General features: G+C 47.9%; 1 protein-coding gene across 1 annotated transcript in view; it reads left to right on the top strand.

Annotated features, from left to right (window-relative positions):
* The first annotated feature begins 3,979 nt into the window (after positions 1-3,979).
* The window catches only part of UBASH3B (ubiquitin associated and SH3 domain containing B), a 55,375-nt gene continuing 35,601 nt past the window's right edge, over positions 3,980-23,753 (top strand). The window contains exon 1 of the mRNA XM_042882552.1: positions 3,980-4,148. Within this exon, the coding sequence (XP_042738486.1) occupies positions 3,988-4,148 (161 nt within the window). The 5' untranslated portion in view covers positions 3,980-3,987. The remainder of the gene's footprint in view (positions 4,149-23,753) is intronic.

Raw genomic sequence — 23,753 nt, 5'->3', positions numbered from 1 at the left:
TGTGTGTGGGAGTTGGGGAAATCCCAGCAGCTTTCTATTGTATCTCCTTATTTCTTGGCTTATACCCAAGCAAGTAAATAATCACCACAATAAACTACATTCATACAAGTGTAGCAGAAACAGACATGAAATCCAACGGATAAGATAGTTCAAGATGTTTCTTGGACGTGGGCAAGTGAGAAGCTCAGAGCTCATCAGTGTTTTGTTTGCTCAACATCTCTTCTACTAACGGAGGCCAGGATTGCACAGGGCAGACCACGAGCTGACCATGATGCCCAGTGGGTTTTGTACCACTATGGCAGTGTATTGGTGGCTTTAGGTCCCTCTGAAATCCCACCTGTGTTAATGCAGAGCTCCTGAGAGCTTCTTGCACAGCACCACATACATCACTTCCCCATCTGCAAGTCATCAGGGGGAATTGAAAGGAAGATTTGCTGCACGCAGCCATTTGCTCAACCTATGGAAGAACTCAATGGGTAAACTTTGAATTTGCAAGGCCTCAGCTGCTCACTGCCCATCCAGCAGTGCAACCCATGGAAGTCCATCATGCCAAAGGAAGCTGCTGTCCCCCCCTGCACCCCCAGCACCATCACTGCACAGGACCATAGAGGCAGGGGGAGGCTGGGCACACACCCAGCCTGGGGGCCCTTCCTCATGCTGAACCCCCTGTTGCATTCTAACTACAAATAGCTCCACGTGTTTCAAAATACACGCTATTGTATCTTCCTTATGAGTGAGAACAGGGCTGGGAAGTGGGGCTCCATGTCACCCCTGCCCTCTGCCCTCCAGTTGAGCATCCCAAGAACGCCTTGCCTCTTGGCTTCACCGCACAGTCCAGCTTGACTCCGCAACTCCATGCACAAAAGAAGGGATTATGGTGAAACCCAAGTGGATTTTATTTGTAATGAGGAAAATACACCCCAAACTTGATGAAAATCCAAGCTGGAAAAGCCAATTCTCCATTCCCTGTGGGCAGCTTGGCTCCTGCAGGCCAAAGGCCCAGCTGCTCTCTGCTGAAGCCAGCAGTGCTGGGACCCCCCAGGGCCCAACGCATCCCCACACCTCCACCCCCACCCATTCCCTGTGCAGATGGATGCTTAGCAAAGCGAGGGGACCACCCCTGTGGGACAGAGCTGAAGCTACGAGCAGCTCCATTAGTGGAGGCAGAACACCTGGGGAAAGGTGTTTTAAGCTTTAAGACTGATCTGCTCTCAGGAATGTGGCCCTCTGGGACACAAAGCCCAGCAGTCACCAGCGCTGCCGCAGAGCAACTGTGAACTGCAGAGGAAATGGGCTGAAGTTTGCTGCAGCGTCTCAACTCGGTCAGAAATCTGACTAATAATTTTGCCTCAGTTTTCATGCTGTTTTGAATCAAGGGTAAGGCAGCTGTTCACTTTTCTCAGTGATAAATCACTGTTTCTCGACATTTGGGAACGCCAGAGACAAAATAAGAGGGGAAAAAGTGCTTGGGGCAGACTCAATTTTTAATTATTTAATGCTTTCAGATGCTCGGCCCCAAAAGCTGACACAGATAACACAGGGGGTGCCAAAGCAAGATAAGGGGGGAGGCTGTCACCCTCCTGCAGCTGCAGATGGGCCATGGGGACAATCCGTGTGTGTGAAACGACTTCAGCATGCAAATAACTGCCAGAGCAGGCTGAAGGCTGGGGAGCGGTGATCTTGCTGCGCCCTGCTCTGTGCAGCTTTTACTCGGTGTTTCTCTTCTCCAGGGACAGGCAGGGGGGAGGCACAGCCATTCCTTGCTGCTTCTCCCTTCTGCCCCAGTGCAGCTGGGAGATGTCGGCAGCTCAGCCCTGGGTCAGGGCTCTCTGATGGCATTGAGCTCCTGGGAGGGAAGCTGAGAAGGAAAGCAAAGCCTCTGCTCTGCTTCCTGCTGTTGTGCTGTTTATTTCAGAGTATTCCCGTTGTTGGGGAATGGACCCTTTGCTGTGTGCTCACAAGGAGGCTGCATCAGGCTGGAGAGACAGCGAAATTTGGCTCAGATTCCTTAGGGCCTGATCGCCTCCTATGGAAGCACACAGCAGCACTCCCACTCACTGTCCATCGTGGTATTCCTACACCCCCTCCAATTAATGCTGTGTTGTCTTTTTTTTCCCAGCATTGAAGGAAGTGATGTAAAACATCCCCCAAGAATGCATCTTCCTGGAGTTGGAGGGAACATGTGTGAGTTTCACAGAGGAACTCCTAAAGCAGAGCCCAGGCAGCAGCACCCACAAGGTGGGACAATGATGATCAGCACCGAGTTCTGCACACACATGGAGAGCTGTGTTTGTGCCAGGTGAAAGACAAGAGAAAGGCCTCACATGAAAACCTGACAGCATCTTAACATGAAGTGTGTATCCCCAGTTTGCTCAACACACAATTTCTTTACCTGTACCCATTTTTTCATTCATTTGGGGACTGAAACACAATTTTCCGGGTGTTTTGCTTTTTCTGTTTGCTTTCCTTTCGTTTTTCTTTCCCCTTTCCTATTTGATCATTGAAACACTTTCACTTTCAGCTTTCAATCACACACACACACACAAAAGTATTATTTCAAGGAACGCATTCTAATGCAAAAAGCCTCACCTTGATCCAATGCAGAGGCACTCACCGAAGTTGCAAAGACCTGAGGCTGTTTCAGCAGGCCTGAAAAGCCATTCCAATCAGCTATGCAGCCACTTGAACCGACGGCTTATGAATTTCAACACTGTATTATGTGATTTCTTAATTGATTGGATGAATCTGGAGCAGCCAGAGGGAAGGGATTCTCATCTGGGCAAAGTCCCTGGAAGCCACATCCATAACAAACTGCATTTTTATTGTTACTTCCTGACTGAGTAATACAGACAGAGCAAAAAAGCACGCAGAAATGAGGCACATCGAGTTAAGCCAAAACACAGCAACGCTCTCCTCCCTCATAGGTTCTGCTGGTGTGAATTCCTGGATATTGATTGGATTCTGGAAGGTTCTGGGGAGGTGTGAAGGCTGGGTCGGTACCTCACCTCTGCAGGAAAGAGGGTGTTTCACCAATGCCTCATTGATGCTACAAACCAGCTGTGATAGGGATAGGACTGTCACTGCCAACACTGCTTCCTTTCCCAGCATAAACTGTTGCACTTTATAGAACAGCATCTTCACTGTTTTTATTTATGTGCAGGGCTCCGCTCTCACATCGCTCCCTGCGTTCCTGGGTGCCCAGCAGGGTGGACCCGGCTGCCTTCAGATGAGGAACTGGGGCAGGAGGGGATGTGGGAGAAAGGCAAAGGAGAGGTGAGAGGAAGGAGAGAAAGAGGATAACTCTTGACCGGAGGTGCAAAGTCCTCCAGGGGGGAACTCCGAGGCCACATACTGCATGTAATGGCCCGGAGAGGGCTGCAAAGGTTGCAGAAACCGAGGATGGAGGTGAAAAAATCGGAGCGCAACTCTGCTGCCTCTCACTAGACCCGCTTCAAAGCTCCGTGTTCCCGCAGTTCACCCAGCGGCACCGAGCCCTGGAGCCACACAGCACCACAGCCCCAGAGTTCCATCCTCCCCCCTCCGCCGCCTCTCCTGCGCGCTCAGGGCAGCATCGCGCAGAGCTCTTTCCTCCGGGAAAATAAATAAATAAGCAAACAAAAATAACAGCGCGCACCTTCCCCGCTTTCCACAAGGCTGCGTGCGCTCTTCCAGCAGAAAGAGAACCCCCCCTCCGTCCCCCCCCCCCCCCCCCCCCTCCTCTCCTCTCCTCTCCCATCCCCGAGCGGAGCCCGCGGCGCCGGGCGGCGGCTTTAAGAGCGGGGGCGGGCTGCGCGGGGCCGCGGCGCGGGCGTTCGGCTCCCGGAGCTTCGGAGCGGCCGCCGGGCGCGCACGTGTGGCCCCGGGGCCGCGGAGCAGCGCGGAGCGGAGGCGCGGAGGAGGGCGCAGCCCCTCGGCTCTGCCCCGGCCGCGGCCCCTGGCGGGGCGCTGCGGTGTGCATGGCCCTGCGCGGCCGGCGATGGCTGCGTGATGGCCCAGCGCGGGCAGCCCGCACCGCACGCCATGGCTGCCAAAGAGGAGCTGTACAGCAAAGTCATCCCCCGGCGGAACCGGCAGCACCGCGCGGGGACCATCAAACACGGCTCGTCTCTGGAAATCCTGCTGTCAATGGGCTTCCCCAAAGCTCGGGCGTAAGTCTCCGCGCGGCCCCTTCCTCCCCCCCACCCCCTTTTCGTTTTTCCCCGCCGCGGTGATGTGCGCTCGGAGCCGGGCTGGGGGCTGCGCCGCTCTCCGGGCCGCCCGGGCGGGGATGCTGCGGCCGAGCGGAGCCGTGGGGCCGCTGCGGGTCCCGGGCGCAGGTGGGCTCCGCTGGGGGCAGAGCCGCTGGAAGCTCGGGGTCACCGCGGAGCGATGCTTCGGTTCCCCCTGGCTGAAAGCGGAGCCCGTTCCTGCGCTCTGAGCGCTGCCTGAGCGCTGGCGTTACACACAAGAAAGGAAAGAGAAGATGTCAGTAGTGCGAAGCGGTAGGGTTTTCTCGTCTAATTTAGCGATGCCCCGCTCTAATTTTCCTGCTCGTGCTTTGAATGAATGAGGCGGCACCTAATGATAGCTTAATGATTCTCCCGGTTTAAATAGAGTGACTCCTAAAGTGGGACTGTGCGTTAGGATGGAAACGAGTCCTGGGGGGATTTGGACGTTTCCTTGATCTGCTTAAGTTTCCCTGTTGTTGTTGATGCCAGTCAGAACTCGTTGGTTTTTTCAGACATCCCTGTGCGGTTTTTGTCCATAAATACAGAGATGCACACATGCAGTCCTAAGGACAAATGTCAGGCTGCTGTGAACCGGCTGGCACAGCCATCAAGTCCCGTGTGCTTTCCATTGTCCTACTTACTCTCCTTATGCCTGTCAGTGATCTGTAGTCATGTACAGAAACCAACGTACAGCACTTACAGACAATGCCTGCAAATGAAGATAGTACAAAACCGGTGACTTCATGCTCTGCGCTTGTTGGAAAAAACAGATGTGCAGCTTCCAGAGTAGCTGGAGAGAGAAGCAGGTTGAGTGTGAATGAAAGTGGCTGTTACCTGTGCAACAGTGCCGTCAAAGCTGGCAGGCAGCCCTGCTTGCACCTCGCCATGTGCTGAGGAGCTGTGCTGTGGTTTATATTCCTGCCTAAGAAAACTCCAACGTTTGATAAAAACGAAACCAGAGCTTCACGTGTATAGGATAGAAAAGTTTAAACACGGAATGCAAAGCAGAGAGAGGGGCGAAATATCCCCTGCTGCAAGGAATGCTCACTGGAAATGCCACCAGGCAGCAGGGTAAACCGTCTGGATACGAAATCCAGGATACTGTGCTGTAACCCTGCTGGACAACGTGTCTGTCTGTTGGAACGGGTCTGCTTTCCCCATCGGAAGGAGCTCGTAGTGCCCTGTTCCAGCCTGCTGGAAATCCTGCAAATAGTTCATCTCTGAAGTTCACATAAGTAGCAAAACAGAAATAACAGCAGACAACTAGGCTCTGCCACCGAGGGTGTGCTCAGAAGCGTGAGACGGGCAGTGAGGCAGCAGGACCTGCCCCAAAGGGCTCTGCTGCCTTCTAACTCCTGCCACATTGCTGTGCTGTGTAAATGAAGGAGATTGGCAAGTTGCTGAAGAGGCAAAACACCATCCCCCCCAGAGTCACTGTGGCACAACAGCCTTAGCAGAGAGCCCCGGTGAGTCTTGGCCCAAAGTTCTCCCAGCCATTCTGCATCTCAAAGCCAGGGTAACGGCAGGCAGTGGGAGCCAGGTGAAGCGGGGCTGCAGCTCTGTGCTGGGCAGAAGGCAGGCTGACACTGCAAAGGGGCGACCATCTGCTCCAAAGCCTTGTGACAGCAGAGCTCCGAGCTGTCAGACTCGTCTGCCAGGCGTGATGCTGAGGGCCATCGCTGCTGGCACCTCCCTGGGCTGCATGGCACAGCTGGGCCAGGGGAGGTGCCTGGAGATGGCATGAGTGCTGCTTTCAGGTGACACCTGGTACTGAAAGCATGCTGAGACACTGCCCAGCACCCACAGTGCCTAACCTTTAGTTTCCAATTCCAGCAATTTCAGGTAATTCCTACCACAGGTCAGAATGAGACCCCGAGGTTTCTCTTCTCTGTTGGTCTCTTTTCCTCTTTCCCAGCAACAGCCGCAGTTCAGCTGAGCTGCTGTGAGCTGTGTGCAGTGCTGTGAAAACTGGGGACATCACCTCTGGATGGCAGTTGCTGAAACCACAGCACTATGCCAGCGTTTCGGGCTGTTACTGTGAGAAGTATTTGTTGGGCTTTTCCTCTGAGCACAGGTTCATTATTTTTTTATTTTGTAATTAGCCCATTGCATTACGTACTGTCTAGTCACAAAGGAGACTGTCCTGATCCCAAATAGTTTCTGACTTAAACCAGGAAGGAGGGCAGAGGCGATGCTATCATCGCCATTTTGCAATTTGGGCACTCAGACAAACATTCTACCCAAGGTCACACACCATCCAAGCAGATCCTCAGCGTCTCAAGACCCTCAATGCAACAACATCTTCCTTTAGAAAGAGATTTCATACATTTCCCAACAGTCCTGTGATGTTGCACTCATTTGTTATGGGTCTGCTGCCAGTGCTCGCACCCACAGACCTGGCCTGGCATCCCATTGCTGCATGTTAGTCCTCTTATACGTGCTGATAGCCTTCCTGAGAGCAAGCACAAGGGAAGCACTACGTAGTTTACAGGCCATTGAAACCACAGGGGAACGACCAAAACTATCACACATGTATGCATAATTAAAAAAAAAAATCTATTGCATATTTCATATCTCTGTATAATGCTGAGTATGGGAAAATCTAAGAGGTGGATGGCCGCTTCTGCAGGCTGAAATCCTCTGTCCTGCACAGCACAGAGATCAGTGCTGCCAGGAGCTGGGAGCTCGGCCGTAGTTGTGGCAGTTTCGTGTCACAGCTGAAGCTCCTCCAAGCCATCCTCAGGAACAGAAAGTCAGAAATGTAATATGAGGAGAAATCCTGCCTTCTGCATCTTAGTGCGTCGTGTATATATAAACATGTAACATTTAGAATGTTACTTGTGGTTCTGAATTCAAGCCACAACCCCACGTGCTGTTTCAGAAGAGAACTGGATGTGGAGAAATGGAGATAAGTGTCAGGCCCCTGTCATTACTCAAGCTAGGTAAATCACCATCCACAAACAGAACGCTGAAATTGCAGCCCTCGTGCTGTTTTGGTTGCCAGGCTGTGTGATAAGCGTAAGAGATAAGTGACACAAGTGACAACACTTTGCAGAACTGAGCTGATGCTCCTTCCCATCATCTCAGCCCGAAGCACCGCAGCCATCCCTGCGGACAGGCTGCCCATAGCTGCGGCTCACAGCACAGTGGGCAGATCTGAGGCGCTGGGCATGACTGCAAACACTTCTCGCTCACAAAGCTCACACAGCCAGGAATGTGACAGAGCTACCAGGGAACCAATTTCACCACTTCCCTCTGTTACATATTTCCTTCCTCCTCCCTCTCACAGAACATCACCTGGGTGTAACTCCACACCCACATGCATGAGAGGCATCAGCTCACCGAGCTGCACCGCATCTTCTTGAGACCCGAGCAGAACAGAGCCAGTCTGATTTACTTCCCAGTAACTACAAGAATTTAGGGGTATCAATTTCATTATTCTCAAAGAAAAGAAGTTCAAGTCCAGTTTACAAACGCTAATATCTTCTCCTGTGTTTTGAAAATGTTTTCTCTGCTGCTCAAACATGTTTTGCCTAGTAACAGGCTTAGCAACATAGCAGTATTGCAGCACGGAAAGGCTGTGAAATCCCTCGCTCCTCCAGGGTTTGTGCTGGATTTGGGAAAATACTGCACACGCAAACAAGTGCTGCAGATAATCTTTGGATTTTGAAGTGGTTTCTGTTCCTTCTGTTCCTTCAGGGTGTTATTCTGCAAATACTCTTGGCTGAAATTCATCTTACTACAAAGGGCCAGCCCAAAACACTGGCATCACACAGGCCCCAGTTAAGCCCAACCTTGGCATTTTCATGATTCATAGTGACCTGTGTTGGCCCGGGAGATGGAGGGGAACTCCATCTCACATGAAGAAATGGACACAGAAACACACTGCTATGAAGGCTGCACTAAAAGTGCATTTCCAAGCTTGTTAACAGCGCTGGAAGAAATCTTCAGCTTCCAAACAGAAGATTTGGGCATTGTTGCCCCAGGGGCTGAGGAAGAAGCTTTCTCCAATGCCCTCTGTGCTCATCTTTCACAGGGCAGTGGCTTTGGGTTGAGCCACTGGGCCACACACCATTGAATCGCAAGGCTTCTATTTGTAGTGCTGCAGATCAGCCATCAGAGCAGTGGAAATGCTTCACAGGCAGCATTTGTGAACTCTGTACCACGTACAGTGGAAGACTGCTCAGAGGAGACCTCCTTTCCTTGCTGCCACCCTCCTGCTCTTTGTGCTTGCTGAAATCTTCCAGAGGAGCTGGGAACCCACAGCTCTGCCCACGCCAGGGTTTAACGGATGAGATTCTGCACTGTAACTTGAGCAACAGTTTGAGCAATTAAGTGCTCTCGTTGTGTATCGCAGTTCTTTGGGTCAGCACTGAGGTCTCTGAACAATCGTACATCTGTGCTGGAAGGGGTCCAACAGGTCTGCAGCACACCGAGGACAGGAATGGAGTTAGCAGCTGCCAGGAAGGTGTGCTGGAGGAGAGTTCGAGCACACGCGTTTGGGACCAGGTCCTGTGGCTGCTCTACATATGGATTTTTTTCATTGGCTTTATTGTAGATTTCTGCTGTGGGACTGAGAGAATATTTCTGCAGAGTTTGGGCTGCTATGCACTCCATGTGTTTGGTGCAGGGAGATCTCCATCAGATTGCTCATTTCTTTAAAGATATTAAGTGATAAAACATAGAGGACTCCTGATGTTTGCTGTTCCTCTGGAAGCTGAGTTAAGCTGGAAACCATAGTGAGACTGGCACTTGCACCTCAGTCTGCACAGTTTCTGTCTATTAGCTTAACCAGAAGGCTTGGGTATCTGGTCTCAATATAACATCTATTTCCATGACATTGTATAAAGTTTTCATATGGAGAGAGATCTTCTCTTACCAGTGGCTGAAGAAGTCATTTCACAATCAGGTCTCAATCTAAAAAGGTACTGGCAGCAGCAGTGCTCCACAGCACCTCAGTCATTTGGGATCCATGACTGCCATTAATCATATCTGACAGCTGGGAGAGCAGAACAGTCAGATATTCAGGGCTGATATCATCAAAGAAATGCTCCTGCCACAACACTAAGAGCTGCTCAGGAGCAGAGCATCCCTGGACACAGACTGCTCATGATGCAGCCAAGGTCAGCACAGCACTGCAGTGCCTGCTGCATCAACACTCACTGCACAGAAGGCAAACTTGCATGCGTTCAAGAGGAGAAACAAGAACTCTACAGTGCCTTCAGCCACACATCTAAGTAGCATCACTGTATGCATTGAGTTCCTGGTTCCATGGCAGGTCAGCCTGGGGACAGCTATCCCCATGTTCTGTGCTTCTCCAGGTTGCCTAACTTCAGACAGAGTTGTTAGAAACCTTCCTGGGCCCCGAGTACATCCTTGGTTTTGGTATTAAAATACAAAACACTTTGCATGTTGACATGGCTCTGTGATGACACCGCATCCCAGACCCAGCCCTGCCCAAGAGAGGACAGGAGCTGCAGATCCCCAGGTCATGGACAGGGCACAGAGTCACCTTCAGCTCACAGAATCAAAACCCATTGCGTTAATAACTCCATCCTTAGATGCAGTTCCCTTTCAAGCTGCATATCAGCTGCAGGGTGACATAAAGATATTGCTGTTACCTTTTCCCTTTCTGTCCCTTTCTCTCCCACTCTCACACTCAATGTCACTGTCAGGAGACCACACAAACTTACTGCTGAGATTCTCAAGACAGAAGCTCGCTAGAGAAACTCGCGATTTCAGACACCCAACACGAGGGATTTGAATGAAGCCCTGCTTGCATAAAATGCTGATTATTCCTCCCCTGGGAGGCACGGTGACAGTGGCAGGTTGGGCTGTTCTTGCAGAACTCTGCAGTACTTCCTGATAAAGCCGTGTGGAAGTTTACCCTTCCATTTCTCCTGGTGTTTGCAATGTGAGAGCCATGCTCCATTGGCACAGCCAGCTGCTGCACAGACACACTGACAGACATCAGGGAAATTCCATCCTCTGAGAGGTTTTGAGCAAAAGTTTCAAAACCAAAATTGAATGCTTCTGAATGCTGCTAACCCTGCTGGATTCTCTGAGGCTTGTGTTTTCAAGGCACCTCTGATGGTAAACCGGCCTCCCAGTTCCTGTGTGTGCTTGCAAATGTTGCCCTAGGTTTAACTGGTGCTCATAGTGGATGCACAGCGTGTGTTCTGTGACTGCAACAAGAATAGAGACATCCGTGTGTGTGTCTGTAATGCACCAGCCTAATTATCCTCAACAAGCAGAGTCATCAAAAGAGCTGTAGTTCAGCAGCTGACAGCGTTTTGGATTCCATCACCAAGACTCTCTGCAGGCTTTGTGCATTACAATGGGGTGCACCATGGTGCTTGTGTTTTACTCACCACTGTATAAACAGACCTGAAAAGAATAGGCCTTGGCTTCCCTGGGCATTATTTTGTCCCTGCCATCTCCTGCACAAAGGCTGAATTTAGAGAGAGGTGTAAACTGGAAGGGAAAAAAAAGGAACTGCAAGAAATAATAGGATAGGTTGGGGGAATTGCTGAAAGCAACAGAACCACTGACAAGCTCCAAAAACAGTATTTAGATGTTTTGTACCTCTTCTGTTTGCTCATGAGACACAGGTGCTGCTCTGCCCATGCATTTCTCCCGTATTTCTCCTGAAGCCTTGATATGTCCCAGCTGCAAAAGGCACTTTTTAAGGTCTCCCCCCATGACTCATGGTAAGCAGCCAAGTGATGCTCACCCTCACACCCGGAGCCATTGCTCCTCCGCTCCCCAGGAAGCTTCAGCCTTTTCCCTAAAAATTCCCAAAGGAACCAAGATGAGCACAGTCAGCAGAGCTGGGCGCAGAGATGTGGCAGCATCCAGCCGGGACCTGAGAACTTTCTGGTTCAAATAGAAAGAAAGCAATTGCACACTGGAGCTATGAGAGGAGATGTTGCCAGAGAGGAGCATGGGGAGAGGAAGAGGAGAGCACCATCCTCACCTCCTGCTGCCAGGCACTCGCCTCAGCATGGCCCCCAGTTCTGTTACTCCTGGTTGTTACCCCTGGTTACAGCGAGTTAGACTGATGGGCGACATTCACAGCTGTGTAAGAATGCCAGTGCTGTGAACAGCTGCTCTGAAACAAGCATCGTTCCTACTCTACAGACAGCAGAATTGAAAACGAGACCATATAGCCTGAAGCCAGAGAAGGCACCTTAATGAATGCTTGCCATCCACTCAAGACAAAGGGTGCTCCAGAACTGCAGACTAAATGGTGTCAATGATGTCCCGCTCCCTTGTTCCACTACGATATTGAATTTATTCGTTGCAATCGATATTTCTTTCTGAGAGCAGCTGCCAACTCTTAGCAAGTGTCAAATCACAATGCATTACCCACGGATAAGTTGCAGTCAGTTCTCCCAGGCGCAGTTCAAAGAAATCTCAAACTAAACAAGAATTGGATCAGGTTCATATTTACTCTGGTCCACAGACAACACAAGCAAGCCTTGGGATAAATGTGATTACAGCTGCACCTTATGAGACACATTTATATTCCCTTCATAGCCTCTTCAACCCCCCACAGAGGAGCTGCGTCATAAATGCATTCACATTCTAAAGGGCAAAGCCTTCCAGTAGCATCAGTCAGCCCAGCAGCATTGACTTTGTTGGAGCAATGCTTACATACCAACTGAGGGTTGCACCCAGCCATAACCTGACTTCCATTCCTACAAAAGCTTCCTTTAGGGAGACACTGCCTTAACACCTTTCAGATGGAGCCTGTGTGCAAGTAAGAATCACTGTCAAGGCCTCTGGGAGAAAAACAGAAATTTTGGGTTCCCTTCACTTCTATATTGGGGCTACAGGGGTAGGCTGGGCCACAGAGCTCCATCACACAGACTGAGCTGAAGTGGCACAGGAGAGCTAATGGCATTCAAAGTCTCACTTTGGTTTGATAAAGGCAGTGCCATTACACAAAAGGAAAATCAAACACACACACATACACACACATACTATTTTCTTTCTTCTCCCTGAAGTAAAATGTTCTGCTTGCCAAGGGAAATGTCAGCACTTATACAAATTCTCCATCTCGTCATCCAGCGTCCCACACAGGTCCATCAGATGCCACTTCGGATACAGGAACTCACCTCCCATGGAGACCCTCTTTGTGGTCAGTGTCTCTTTCTGACTCCCACCACTTCCTGCCCCAAAGCTGCTGATGCTCATCTGAAGCACCTTTTACAGAATGCAGCCTCAGAATACAGAAGTGAGAAGAGGGGCACTAAAAATGAGTTCAGTAATAGCCATGAAATGTTGTGATACCGTAGGTTGAGTGTAAGTAATGGCAAGGGAAGAATTCTTGTAGCATGCTGCTTTATCTTTCACTTACTTGTAACCCATTAGTTTGGAGTGTCGGGGATATGCAGTCAGTTTATTTGTGGAATATCTTTCTAATGACAAAAGCATTCGAAGCAGTTGAGCAATTTAGTTGACATTATGCAAATGGCATTGAGTGTTGTGACTAGATAATTGTTCCTTTGCTTCAAGGTACGCGTCAAAGCAGAGACAAGTTTTCAGTTGGAATAAAAACTCCCGAAAAATACTTCTTTTTCACTCCTTTGCTATCGTTATTGATGGTCTGGGTGAGAAGTGGTGAATTCCAGGAGCATCCAGGCAGCCCTGGGCACATTTGTTACTGCTGCTGGAGGAGGGTTGGGGGTTTTAATTGTTATCACCCAGTGCATGGCTGGCTCAGGGGCTTTGCAGCCATTCTGATTTTGAGTGCTGTGACACAGGGCAGATTTGTGCAGCCATTCCTTCGCTGCTGTTGTTAAGGTAGCTAAATGCCATTCCACCTTACAAGTGCTCAGTTGGGCTATCCGGATTGGCGTCTCCCTGATTTCATTTCCTCTTGGTATTTTAATGCGTATGCGTGCATCCCGTTAGTTCTGAGATGTGCAGTGCCGTGATTTGGCTCTAGCTGCTGTGCCCAGTCCTGCCCCAGAAGGGCTCAACCATCACTGCCTGCTGGGGCTCAGCAGTTCTCTCAGCACCATCTCAGCACGTCTGTGCAGCACCTGCCTGCTGCAGCTCAAATTAGCCCCTCATACCTGTGGTTCTACCGCATCCATGCAGAGCTTAATAGAAAGAAGAGGCTCACACTGTACCCACTCAGGTTAACCTTTCTTTTTGCTTTTCTAAGCACGCAGAGGCAAGGGGATCTCACATCTAAACGAGGAGCTTTCTTTCAAGATGTAGATTGCATTGTAGGACATAAGAAGCAATAATCAAAGGAAGTTCTTCGTTCTCATTATCAGTTCTCACCGTCTCACTTCTCACAGTAGAGTACTTCTGTGTGTGACGCACAGCCCCTCTCAATTCCCTTCATTAGAGACCGAAGCCGGTTTGCCTCTCATCATTGCAGACTTTGCACAGCCTCCAATCACTTCCCCAACTCAGCGTGGATTCTGCCTTTACTTTGCAACAAGTCATTTTCCAACCTGGCGAAAGGCACGGCTCCTTTCCCTCAAAAATCAATTGCTGTCAAAGCTCTCCTTTGTCCTGCCTCATTCAGAGAGTATTGACTTGAAGAGGAATCATTCCCTTGGATTCAGTAGACTTTGAATTGGATTGTAAGCATCGATTTTCCTCCCTCACTCATGTGCTGCTGATATCCAAGTAATCTATAAACCAGCTTCAGCCAGGAAATGTGATCAGCCTGCCAGAGTGTGCCAGGTCAGAACTCCAGGCTGAGACATGTCAGTGTTGGCAATGGTGGGTGACAGTTTGTGCTGATGGCTGAATGGGTTCTGTTAAGACATGCAGAGGACACTGGCTTCCCATTCAAGAAAGCCCTAAGCAGATGATTACACCCCATTGGTCCTAATAGATGGGATGGACAGAGGTACAGAAAGGTTTTGCTCTCTCTGCAGGCTAAGCAGAGCGGTCAGCCTGTCAGAGCAATATTTTCCCCTGCTTTGTGTCTGCTTAAAATGGCTGCATGAAGGAAATGACAGTGGGAAATCCAACCCTCTGGTTTTCAGAAAGCAATGAGCTGTACCAATTCTGCTTATACTCTTCAGACAGTACCCCAGCAACTAGAAGCTTTGCCAGAGAAGGGTTCTGAGTCACGCTGAGCACTCACCTCTATGCCATTTTTGCCCCCTGAGCTTCCCATGCCAGCTAGCATTTCTGCAGAGGTTTGTCTCTGTGAGCAGACAGACGTGGCCATGGCGACCTCTCTCCCTGCAAAGGTCACTTTAATTAGTGCAAACGTGCAGCGAGACTTTCCTCCCACTGCCCTACCTTAGGTGAAAAGAAATGTTGAAATACGGAATTTTAATGTCTTCCTCTCCCCTGCTATGTATGATGCATTCAAAGGTGAGGAATAATAACTTCCCTTCCCAAAAGTCTGCAAGATTTAAACCTGTTATGACTTTCTCTAAGTCCTATTCTTATGGTGTCTCACCAAGACCAGGGCACCCCTCCTTTTACCATTTCCATAACCTTCACAGGCCTTACTGGGAGCACAAAGCATCCAGGAGACAGAGGCCCCTTGCTCCACCCAAACGCTGCTCTGCCTTCCCTGGGGCACTGTTCTGTTTCCTGTACCAGAGGTATTTCTGAATCTGGGAAACAAAGGAAAGGGCTTCTTCCATTTCTGTAACCCTACTGCAGCTCTCCAGGTTACACATCTTAGCCCAACTGCAGACCTACTAAAGACCCCCTAGAATTTTAGGGCTAATAGTAAGAATATATGGCAAGAAATATGCCTACTTACACACACACCTACTATATAAGTATATACACACCTATGCACACATTTATGTATGCATACACAAGCATGCACTCCTACAATGTATACAGTGAACAACACAGGATATGTACACTTGACATTGTGCAGCAATATGTGGTCAACGCGTGGTTTTCTTTCTCCTTTTTTTTTTCTTTTTCTTTCCTTTCCCCTATAACACAAACCAAACCATCAGAATTAGCAGCAGAAGCCAGGAGAGCTTGTTGGTTCACAGAGGAACCTGTAGGATGGCCTGAGCCTTACAGCAGCTGAGCTGCATGTTGCTGCAGGACTAGCGGGCGAGTCCAGCTGCTGCACGTGCAAACCTGTCCCATGACAGCTTCTCTGAGTGGGTATGTCCTCCTGGACACAGCCACAGCAAGGCGATGCCTGGCAAATAACGTCTTGTGTTTGCACAGTGTCTTACATTTGTTACACTCATGCTTTGCAAATTGTGGCCTGGATTAAGAGCGAGCTGTTGTGGGCATGAAAGCTCACAAAGCTGAGCAAATCATCCTCAGTCCCTTATGGAGAAGAACAGAGCTTTGGGAAAGTGGTGTGCACACACGGCCCTGCAAGGCCCGTTTCTGTGGTTTCACTTAAAAGATGCACACCACTGCGTGGCTGAACATGTACAGGATGTGAGCCAGTGGTTTCAGGAAATGAATGGGCTTAATTCTGATCGCATTTGCACAGTGATAAATGAGCAGTCCCAGGCCCTGCAGCCAGCAGGGCTCTGCCACCGTTATCACCCTGTGCTCAGCGACCAGCCCTGGCCTGCTATGATACGAATGGGATGCCAGAAGTCATTCTTCCACACTGCAAGAAGTAACAGCTTGCCCTTCCTTTAATGCACGCACATAAATAAAAGCATCAGGCTTGCACAGCCCATTAAATGAAATGTTTCTCTGGCTTAATATGCCACTAAAAAGCTCTTCCTCTTCTTTTCCTACTCTGTGCCAAGCAGTGACTCGGAGATTCAGTGAGCCAAACTTTGCATTTGGCCCCTGATGCTTGATGGCCATCACCAAGCCAATCCTAATTCATATTTCATCTTCTTAAACTATTTACACTTTGGCCTCCACCACTCCACAACACGTTGTCCTAAAAGTACCTCAGTTTGTTTGCTTATTTTTTCAAGCACAAATAGCCTTACAATCATAGAGTCATAAAGGTTGGAAAAGACTTCTCAGATCATCTTGTCGAACCGTTCACCTACCATCAATACTGCCCACTGAATCTTGTTCCTTAGTGCCACATCCACGGATTTCTTGAACACCTCCAGGAATGGTGACTGCACCACTTCCCTGGGCAGCCTGTGCTCTTGACTTCAAAGCTCAGGTCTTGGGTTCCCTACATAAACATCTCAAGCAACTCCAGAGAGTGCCTCAGGTTCCTAAGCTTTTATTTTAGGCATATCCCCAGTTATGTGAGAAGCATCCTGAGTTTAGAAACACAGTTCAGCAGAGAGGACTTTGAATTTTGAAAGGCTAATGTCTGCTCACCCAAAAAGACACCTAAGCCACAAAGGTGGGTCTATTTAAAAGACTGACAGATCGTGGAAACAGCACAGGCTTGGCACACTCTTAGTTGTTTTAAACACTTTTGGCAAAGCTTTAGCTATTACTTTTAGCTCAGGTTTTGACAAAATAGGAGGTACAGAGTCAGATATGTTTTGATCATAGCCTTAATGGATGTTAACAATTCCATAGCTGATGTGCTTGCCGTAACCCCACCAAATCCTACAGCAAGGCCACTAGCAGGTTTGGAGAGGTCTCAAAGGCAGTGCCACAAAGCCACATAAAAATCAATGGGAGCACAGTTATGACTTGTAATCAAATCACAGCTAATACAGTATGGATGAGCCTGGTCTTATTGATTTTTTGAAGGAAATTGAGAGACCCTGAGGATGTAAGTTACCGCAAGAGTCCAGACAAATGGACATTGGTGGCTATTAAAGCTGTGTTTTCTTGTACTGGGAAGCAAAAAAGCATCCCATGGAAGTGGTCAGTTAAAAGCCCAGAAATCTGTGAGCAAGACCAGGAGTGAGCCATTAGCAAGCCAAGCAGCCATGTGTTTCTTCACTGAGCAGCTCTGGGATGAACAGAGTTATAAACCCGTTCATGTAAGGGTGTGATATAAGCAGATCCTGGCACCTAATTTCATTGATTCACAGCTGAGTTTATTGTTAGGGGGATGACTGAGCTTCGGGGAAAGCCACGCAGGAATTGCTGGAAGCAAAGACTGAGCAAGAAACTGGAAGGACCTCAGAATCTGCCCCAAAGTTAACGCAATCTGCATTTGGAACACGAGCCAAATTGTGCAATCGCCAGGATCGTTGCCATTAAATTTCCTTAGACCTGTGTACAAAGGTCACGGCCTCTCCATTGTAAAAGTGACTGCCTGTAATAAGCAGCTTTTGATGGCAGAAGAAGGTGTCACTGTATTCACTGTGACAGTGGGAAACTCCTTATTTCTCCTAATTTATGGCTTTCTTCTATCCATTCAGCCCAGGCACCCTGTACCAGGGATTGCTGTAAAAGCCATGCTCAAGCAAAGCCCCCTGTCTCCAGAACCTCACTTGAACTGCAAGAGGGCTTTCCTTCCATCTGCAAGAAAAAGTTGACCCTGGGCAGAATGTGTAGGAGAGGCCGAAAGGCTGGGGGCCACCAGGACAAGGACTCCCAGATGAGTTTGGGCGGAAGCACTTGGACAGTGAAGACTGAAAGCTGCCCATATAGTATGAATGAATCTCTATTCTACAACCGAATGCAGGCCAGATGCTGCGATTAAAGCTGGAACTTCTCCCTGTGGCCCTGGGAAGGCAGAAGATGATCTAAACATGGGTCAGGTCAAAGCTCAGCAGTATTTGGAAGCTGCTTCGCTGTGATCTCCGGTGATTTTCCTCTTAGCAGCAAAAAAAACCTTCAGTTTTGGAGGTAAGCTCAAAATCCTGTGAGCACCCAGTTTTGGACAGTCTGTAACCACCACCTCCTCCACTGCAAGCCACCCAACCTTTCCTTTGATGCCAGGGACCACGTGTACTCCACTCTCCCGTTTTCTGTTTAAGCTGCACATGTCAGGGCAGGGCTTGCACCTCATCCTTTGAACAAACAGCTCCAGGCTTGAAGGAAGTCACAGCATCTCTCAGCCTGCATATCTCAGCATGCCTGAAGTGCTCTGCAGGACAGCACTCCAGGTTCAGCTCTGCAACTAACAATGCTTGAGAAGGGAGAAAGTATAGTAAACAAGGCAGGGCTATCACCATTTGTTCAGTAAGAGCTTCTTTGAGATGTAGGTGGTTTGGTCTTTTTTTTATTATTCTTTTCAGTCAAACCGTAGTTTCTTGGCTGTTGGGCTGTGCCGTGTTAGAGTGAGAATTGATGGTTTGTTCCTGTGGAAATAGATGGAGCATTGGAAGAAACAGCACCCTATTAGTTATAGGCAGATTTAACACCTCTGCAAAGCTACCATCTGCCACCAAGGAAGGGAAATTAAAGCAAGATGCTTGAGATGCAGACGGCTGCCAGGGTTTGGCAACATCCTTGCTTTCTGCTCTCCCACTAAGCAGTGATTTGCTCTAGGAAAGCATCAGGGGGGAAAAGAAATCCAACGAGTGGTCCAGGTATTGTGCCATTAAAAGAGCATTTCTTTAGCTCCTTGAAAAGGAGTAGATGTTGGGTTTGTTTGGGGGTTTGTGTTTATCATCGGTAATTGTCAGCCTTGGGGTTATAATTAGCTTTTCTGTACCATGTATTTAAGCAGGGGAAAACTGTGCTTTAAAGATCATGAGCTTTCCTCTGTTAAGAAAATGGTCGTGCCACATGCTGCCTGCTCTTTGCTGAGTCTTCCAGGGCTCAGATGAATGCAGAGCTAGCAGAACCGCTCGTCTCACCCCATCAATGGAACAGGAAGTGGTTCTCCAATATTTTCCTAGCCAACTCAGCAAGGCAGGGCTCATGAAGCATCCCACAGTGCCCAGACCAAAGGGCCAGGGGGGAATTAAGTCCGTGTGGGAATACCCACGATAGACAGAGTATTTTCTCGGCCTACAAACAAGAGCAGCACTTATTCTTGCATAATAGTCTTAATCTAAGTGTGGAGCTTAAGCAAACAGGTCAGGACTTGGTTTCACAGCTCTCCTGCACAGTGAGAGGCCTTTGCAAGGTGAAAAAGGCTGAGAACCCATAAACTCATCCAGTAGTTTTCTCGCTCTGATAAGATGCAAATTAATCTCCACAAATGTACTGTTTTGCTGATATGCCTAATGCATGACATCAGAATTTCCTGCAAGCATCTGGACCAAAGCGATCGCTATCAAGGTGATGCTCTTTACAGAAAGGACAGGCAATGCCAGAGACATGAACTATTTACCATTATTTTTAAAGTTGAGAACATGACTCAGTCGGATGTTTTCATCTCTAATGAGCTTGGATAATGTTTTCATCTCTAATGAGTTTAGATAACTCCAACATGAAGTGTTACTGCAGATGCTTCACTTCATTTTCTTTCCTTTATAAGTGATGCCCCCCATCACCCTGCCCCTGCCACATTCCTGCTTGTATTTTTGCCCCTTGAGCCCCTGAAATATTATTACCTATGGGAAGACATCGCAGACTAATTGCACAGAAAGACTGCACAGACTAATTGTGAAGATGATTCGAAAAACAAAATGCAGCAAACAAAAGGAGTGAATGGGAGCTGAGAAAGATTTTTTGCTTCTAATGTTCAGCAAGCAGGATGGGAGGATTCCCTTTTTCCTTGTTCTCCTACTGAATCTGATGTGTTCTAAGTTCATCTACTAACCCTGCTCAGGCCGTGCCTTTCTCTCCATTAATGAGGGCAGTGACTGCCTGAGATGGCAGTGCAAAGCTTAATCTGACATTCCTAGAGAAGAGCAACATTTACCTCCGAATTATGGAAAAACCCAACATCTTCCTAAGTGGAGCACTCTCCCTTTAAGTCATTAAATATGTAACTGCAATATAGGCACAAATAAATTATTTAAAGTTATTTCTAGTTGTGTGTGGGAGGTGGGTGGGAGTTGAAGTTGATAGTTGGTGGTTAGAGCAGCCTTTAGCCTTTACATTTCTCCCTGGTTTCACACAAGCACTTTCATTTTCCTTTTTAATTCCTGTGTCGGATACAGACTTTGATCAAACTTCTGGGGGGTTGCAAGAGTTTCTTCTGACTGGAGGGTTTTCTCAGGCCCACCCTGAGAAAGGCCTTTGTTCTGCTGAAGGATGTACAGCAGATAGCTACTCATAAAGCATGGAAACTGAGTAAAAAGCTGCCGTGAATGAATGGAAGGAATCAAACCTTGGCTGGCTGAGTGACAAATACGGAGCTCGTGGTCACACCTGGCAAAACAGTTGGTGTGTAGGACTGGCAGCCCTGTGCTGTACCGGGCAGTGGATGTGCTCCCATGCTGTGGCTGCCAAAGCTCTGTGCTCCATCTCTGAGGTCCCTGGCTTCCATCCATGTGAAAAATGTCCTTCCCTAAGCAGTCAGAAGGGAATGCAATTAAGGTTGCCTCGTGCGGTTCATAAAAGCTAATGCATGAAAATAAGCAAAGACAAATTGCAGCAGAATATTAGGCAGAGCATTGCTAATTGTAAGGTCCGCTGGCCTCGTTCCTTGAGCCTCTGAATGCTGAGCTGAAGGAAGCATAGGAGACTGGAGTGCTGGGAACAGTTGTGCGCTGCCTGGGAGATGGGCAGGATGAGTAATATGGAAACGCCTTTTCTACAAGATAATGCACTTTTTCAGTTCTTCTCAAGAAATCCAGGCACAGTTTCTGGCATTTTATTTATGAACCTGTGCTCATGAGAAATGAAAACCTTGTTTTTGTTGTTTTTGCAGAGCCATTTTCTCTCTCCTCTCTGGCATGTCTCCTTAGCACAGACAGGATGTTAGCACGAGCTTTATCAATGCAGAATGAAATATCTCCTGTTCCTAAACTCCCAGTCACTGCTGAAATTGTTCTCCGATTCTTGCTAACACATTTGGCTCTTCTCTTTGGTTTGTTTTCAGCTTGGCTGTGACTTCATCTTGAATTACAAAAATACCACATGCACACACTGAAAAAAAACACACTACTGTTCTCAATGTTTCCTGCCATGAAGAGCCAGCTACTCTGCCTGCTCCGGCCTTCCTTCCAGTCAGACCGTGTAGGCTTGCATGGCTTCTGCAGTTTAATTCCATGAGGGAAGCCAACACCTCCAGTCTTTCACTGCTAAGATCATCCACTGGATTCTTATTAGAGGGAACAACGTGGCTCTGATCCTGGGTGGGCTCCAGAAAAGTCTTTCTTTTTGTCTATTACCTCCATACCTGTTTTGCAATCTACTGAATGGGAACATCCCATCTGTCACCCAGCCACTGAAAAGCAGCACGGCTTTTTGTGAGAGCACAAATGGGGGAATGAGCCTATCTGCCAGAAACCAACCAGTGATTGTAACTGTTTCAGGGTTCATTCACTTCTAAACAGGGAATGTGATGTGAATATGAATATACATGTCCATTTTTACTCTGTATCTCATATCTTCCAAGACAGCTGCAGGGGGCTGGGGGTAGCAGGACAGATACTAGCATTATTCTGGAGGAGTGTGTGAGCATATCTCACACACTTGTGTACCAGGAAAAGATCATGAGACGGTGGCTAAATAAGTCTTTGTGTAATTTTTATGTATGATTTTCCACTATGAGTCACCACAGTTTTCATGTTATCTAACACTGAGAGTCCCGAGCTGATACTACGTTCTTAGAGGGAGAACCCGGCTCCCGAGGCTGCGTGCTCTGCTTGGAAGAGGTGCTCTCATGCTGAAGGAGTTAATGGTTTGCTAGAAAAACTGTCATCAGACAATTGTGTTACAAAGAGCGGCAGTTACCAAAATACATTTTCGCCTGCAGCATGCAAGAACAATACAGCTATTGTATTGTAAGCACAGAACTTGGCACAAAGACAAGCATGAAAGCGAATCGTGTTTTGTTTGTTGCGGAAGTGATGGAATCCATTGAAAGGTTATTGTTTGACTTCTTTTGAAGCAAATTCCATCCCCTTCGTGCAGAGTGTTTGCAGAGGGGGTTGTTCAGTAGCGCTGTTACCTTTGGTCCACCAGGTCTGCAGGTCACTAAGCTGCACCCAAGTGACCCTTCAGAACCACCCCAACAGCCCACCGCTTCTATCAGAGAGAACAAAAAGGGTTGGAAGAAGTTCCTCACTAGAGAGTAGCTCAGAATTTTCTATTTTCATCAGAAAAGCCACCCCCTAAAAATAAATCCTGGTTTGAAAGCAGAATAATTTCAGCAGTTTTCAACAGTGACACATTTTGTTTGCAAACGTGTAGTTCTTAGAGGAAAGAAAGAGAAAGAAGGAAAAGTTGGCTTTCAGGCCATATAGGATGCTTCAACCTCATGGACGCAGACAAGGTGTGAAGCTCTGAATTCATTCAAGCCGCACTGATTTGGGATAAGAGAGGAGGAAAATGCTGGGGATTTTAAAGACCTCCAAATGATAGAGGGTTATCCAAAAGTCTCCCTGTTAATGCATGCACAGGATGGAGGGATAATGATAATTAGCCACCTCCCCACCATCAGCCACCACCCATTTCTCATTCGTGGGAGGAACTGCCACAGATTGAGGGGGAGAAGAATTGGAATTTCTGACCCCATTTCATTTCCATCCCACACCTCTTCCAACAGAGGACTGCAGAAATTAAGGTTTAAGAAGAGAAGATCAGGAGACAGTGGGATTTAAAAAGTGCACCACTAAAACTTAAAAATGCATTTTTCCTTCCTGGTCTGTAGTATTTTAGGATAGCATATGTATTGGCACTCTGTATTCTGACGAAACTCATTGATTCTGAAATAATCACTCGACATTAGGAGCCGTGCCATTAAAGAAAAAAGAAACGCGAAATGAAATTAGAGGAGTGAGGAACTCCAGTGTTATGAATATGGAATAGCTCTTACATTTTCTCTAAGGTTATTATGCCCTCAGCACTTTGCTGATTTTTTAAAGTGCATCATTTCATTTGAGTCACTTCCCCTACAAATTACGTGCTTAAAAACCTGCTGATGTTGCCTCCGACATTAAGAAAAACATCCCACTTTAGATTTATTTGCCACCCCCCACCATATCCCTGTTTTACCTCTATATATACTGTAAGGCAAAGGGGATTTTTCAATTTTTTGTAATGAGGAGCAGCACAGAGCAGCTCAGTTACCTACAGGTGTCATCCACAATGCAGAGCTGCCTTAACGCTTCAGTCCTTCTTGTTGTTTTTCAACATACAGCTTGTTTTTCTACCATTTTAATTAACTTTACAACTGGTATTACTAATTTTAAGCCAAGTTTATACCAATAGTGTGGTATTTTATCCAAAATGCCCACGCATTTAATTAGAAATATTAAAGCCAGAGGCATTCAGGCTTAGGTTCGTTAAGTGAAGCAGCAGCACCCATAGAAAGCAAAACAAAAAGCAACAAAATAGGGTCCTCACAAACAGATTTTAACAGCGCATTCGAAAGTTGAGGCTATTTGTTGCCTTTCCTACCAAAAATGGTAAAATTCTTGGAAACTGATGGTGATTTTGTGATGTGGGTGGTGTGCAGGAATTCATCTGTACCAGCCAATTATCAAACGACAGAGGTTCTGTCTTCACCTGTACTGCTATGCTGAAACATAGGGGTGGATGATGGGCTACTATGAGAGGCAGAGAATGGGCACAGAAAGCCAGGTGCCTCAGGTGCCAGCAGGCAATGCCTGAGTGCCCCAG

This window comes from Lagopus leucura, unplaced genomic scaffold (genome assembly GCF_019238085.1).
Source record: "Lagopus leucura isolate 7727_CA_CO unplaced genomic scaffold, USGS_WTPT01 Super-Scaffold_100034, whole genome shotgun sequence".
NCBI lineage: Eukaryota > Metazoa > Chordata > Aves > Galliformes > Phasianidae > Lagopus > Lagopus leucura.
The sequence above is the reverse complement of the archived record's forward strand: the minus strand, read 5'-3'. Positions and strand labels throughout refer to the sequence as shown.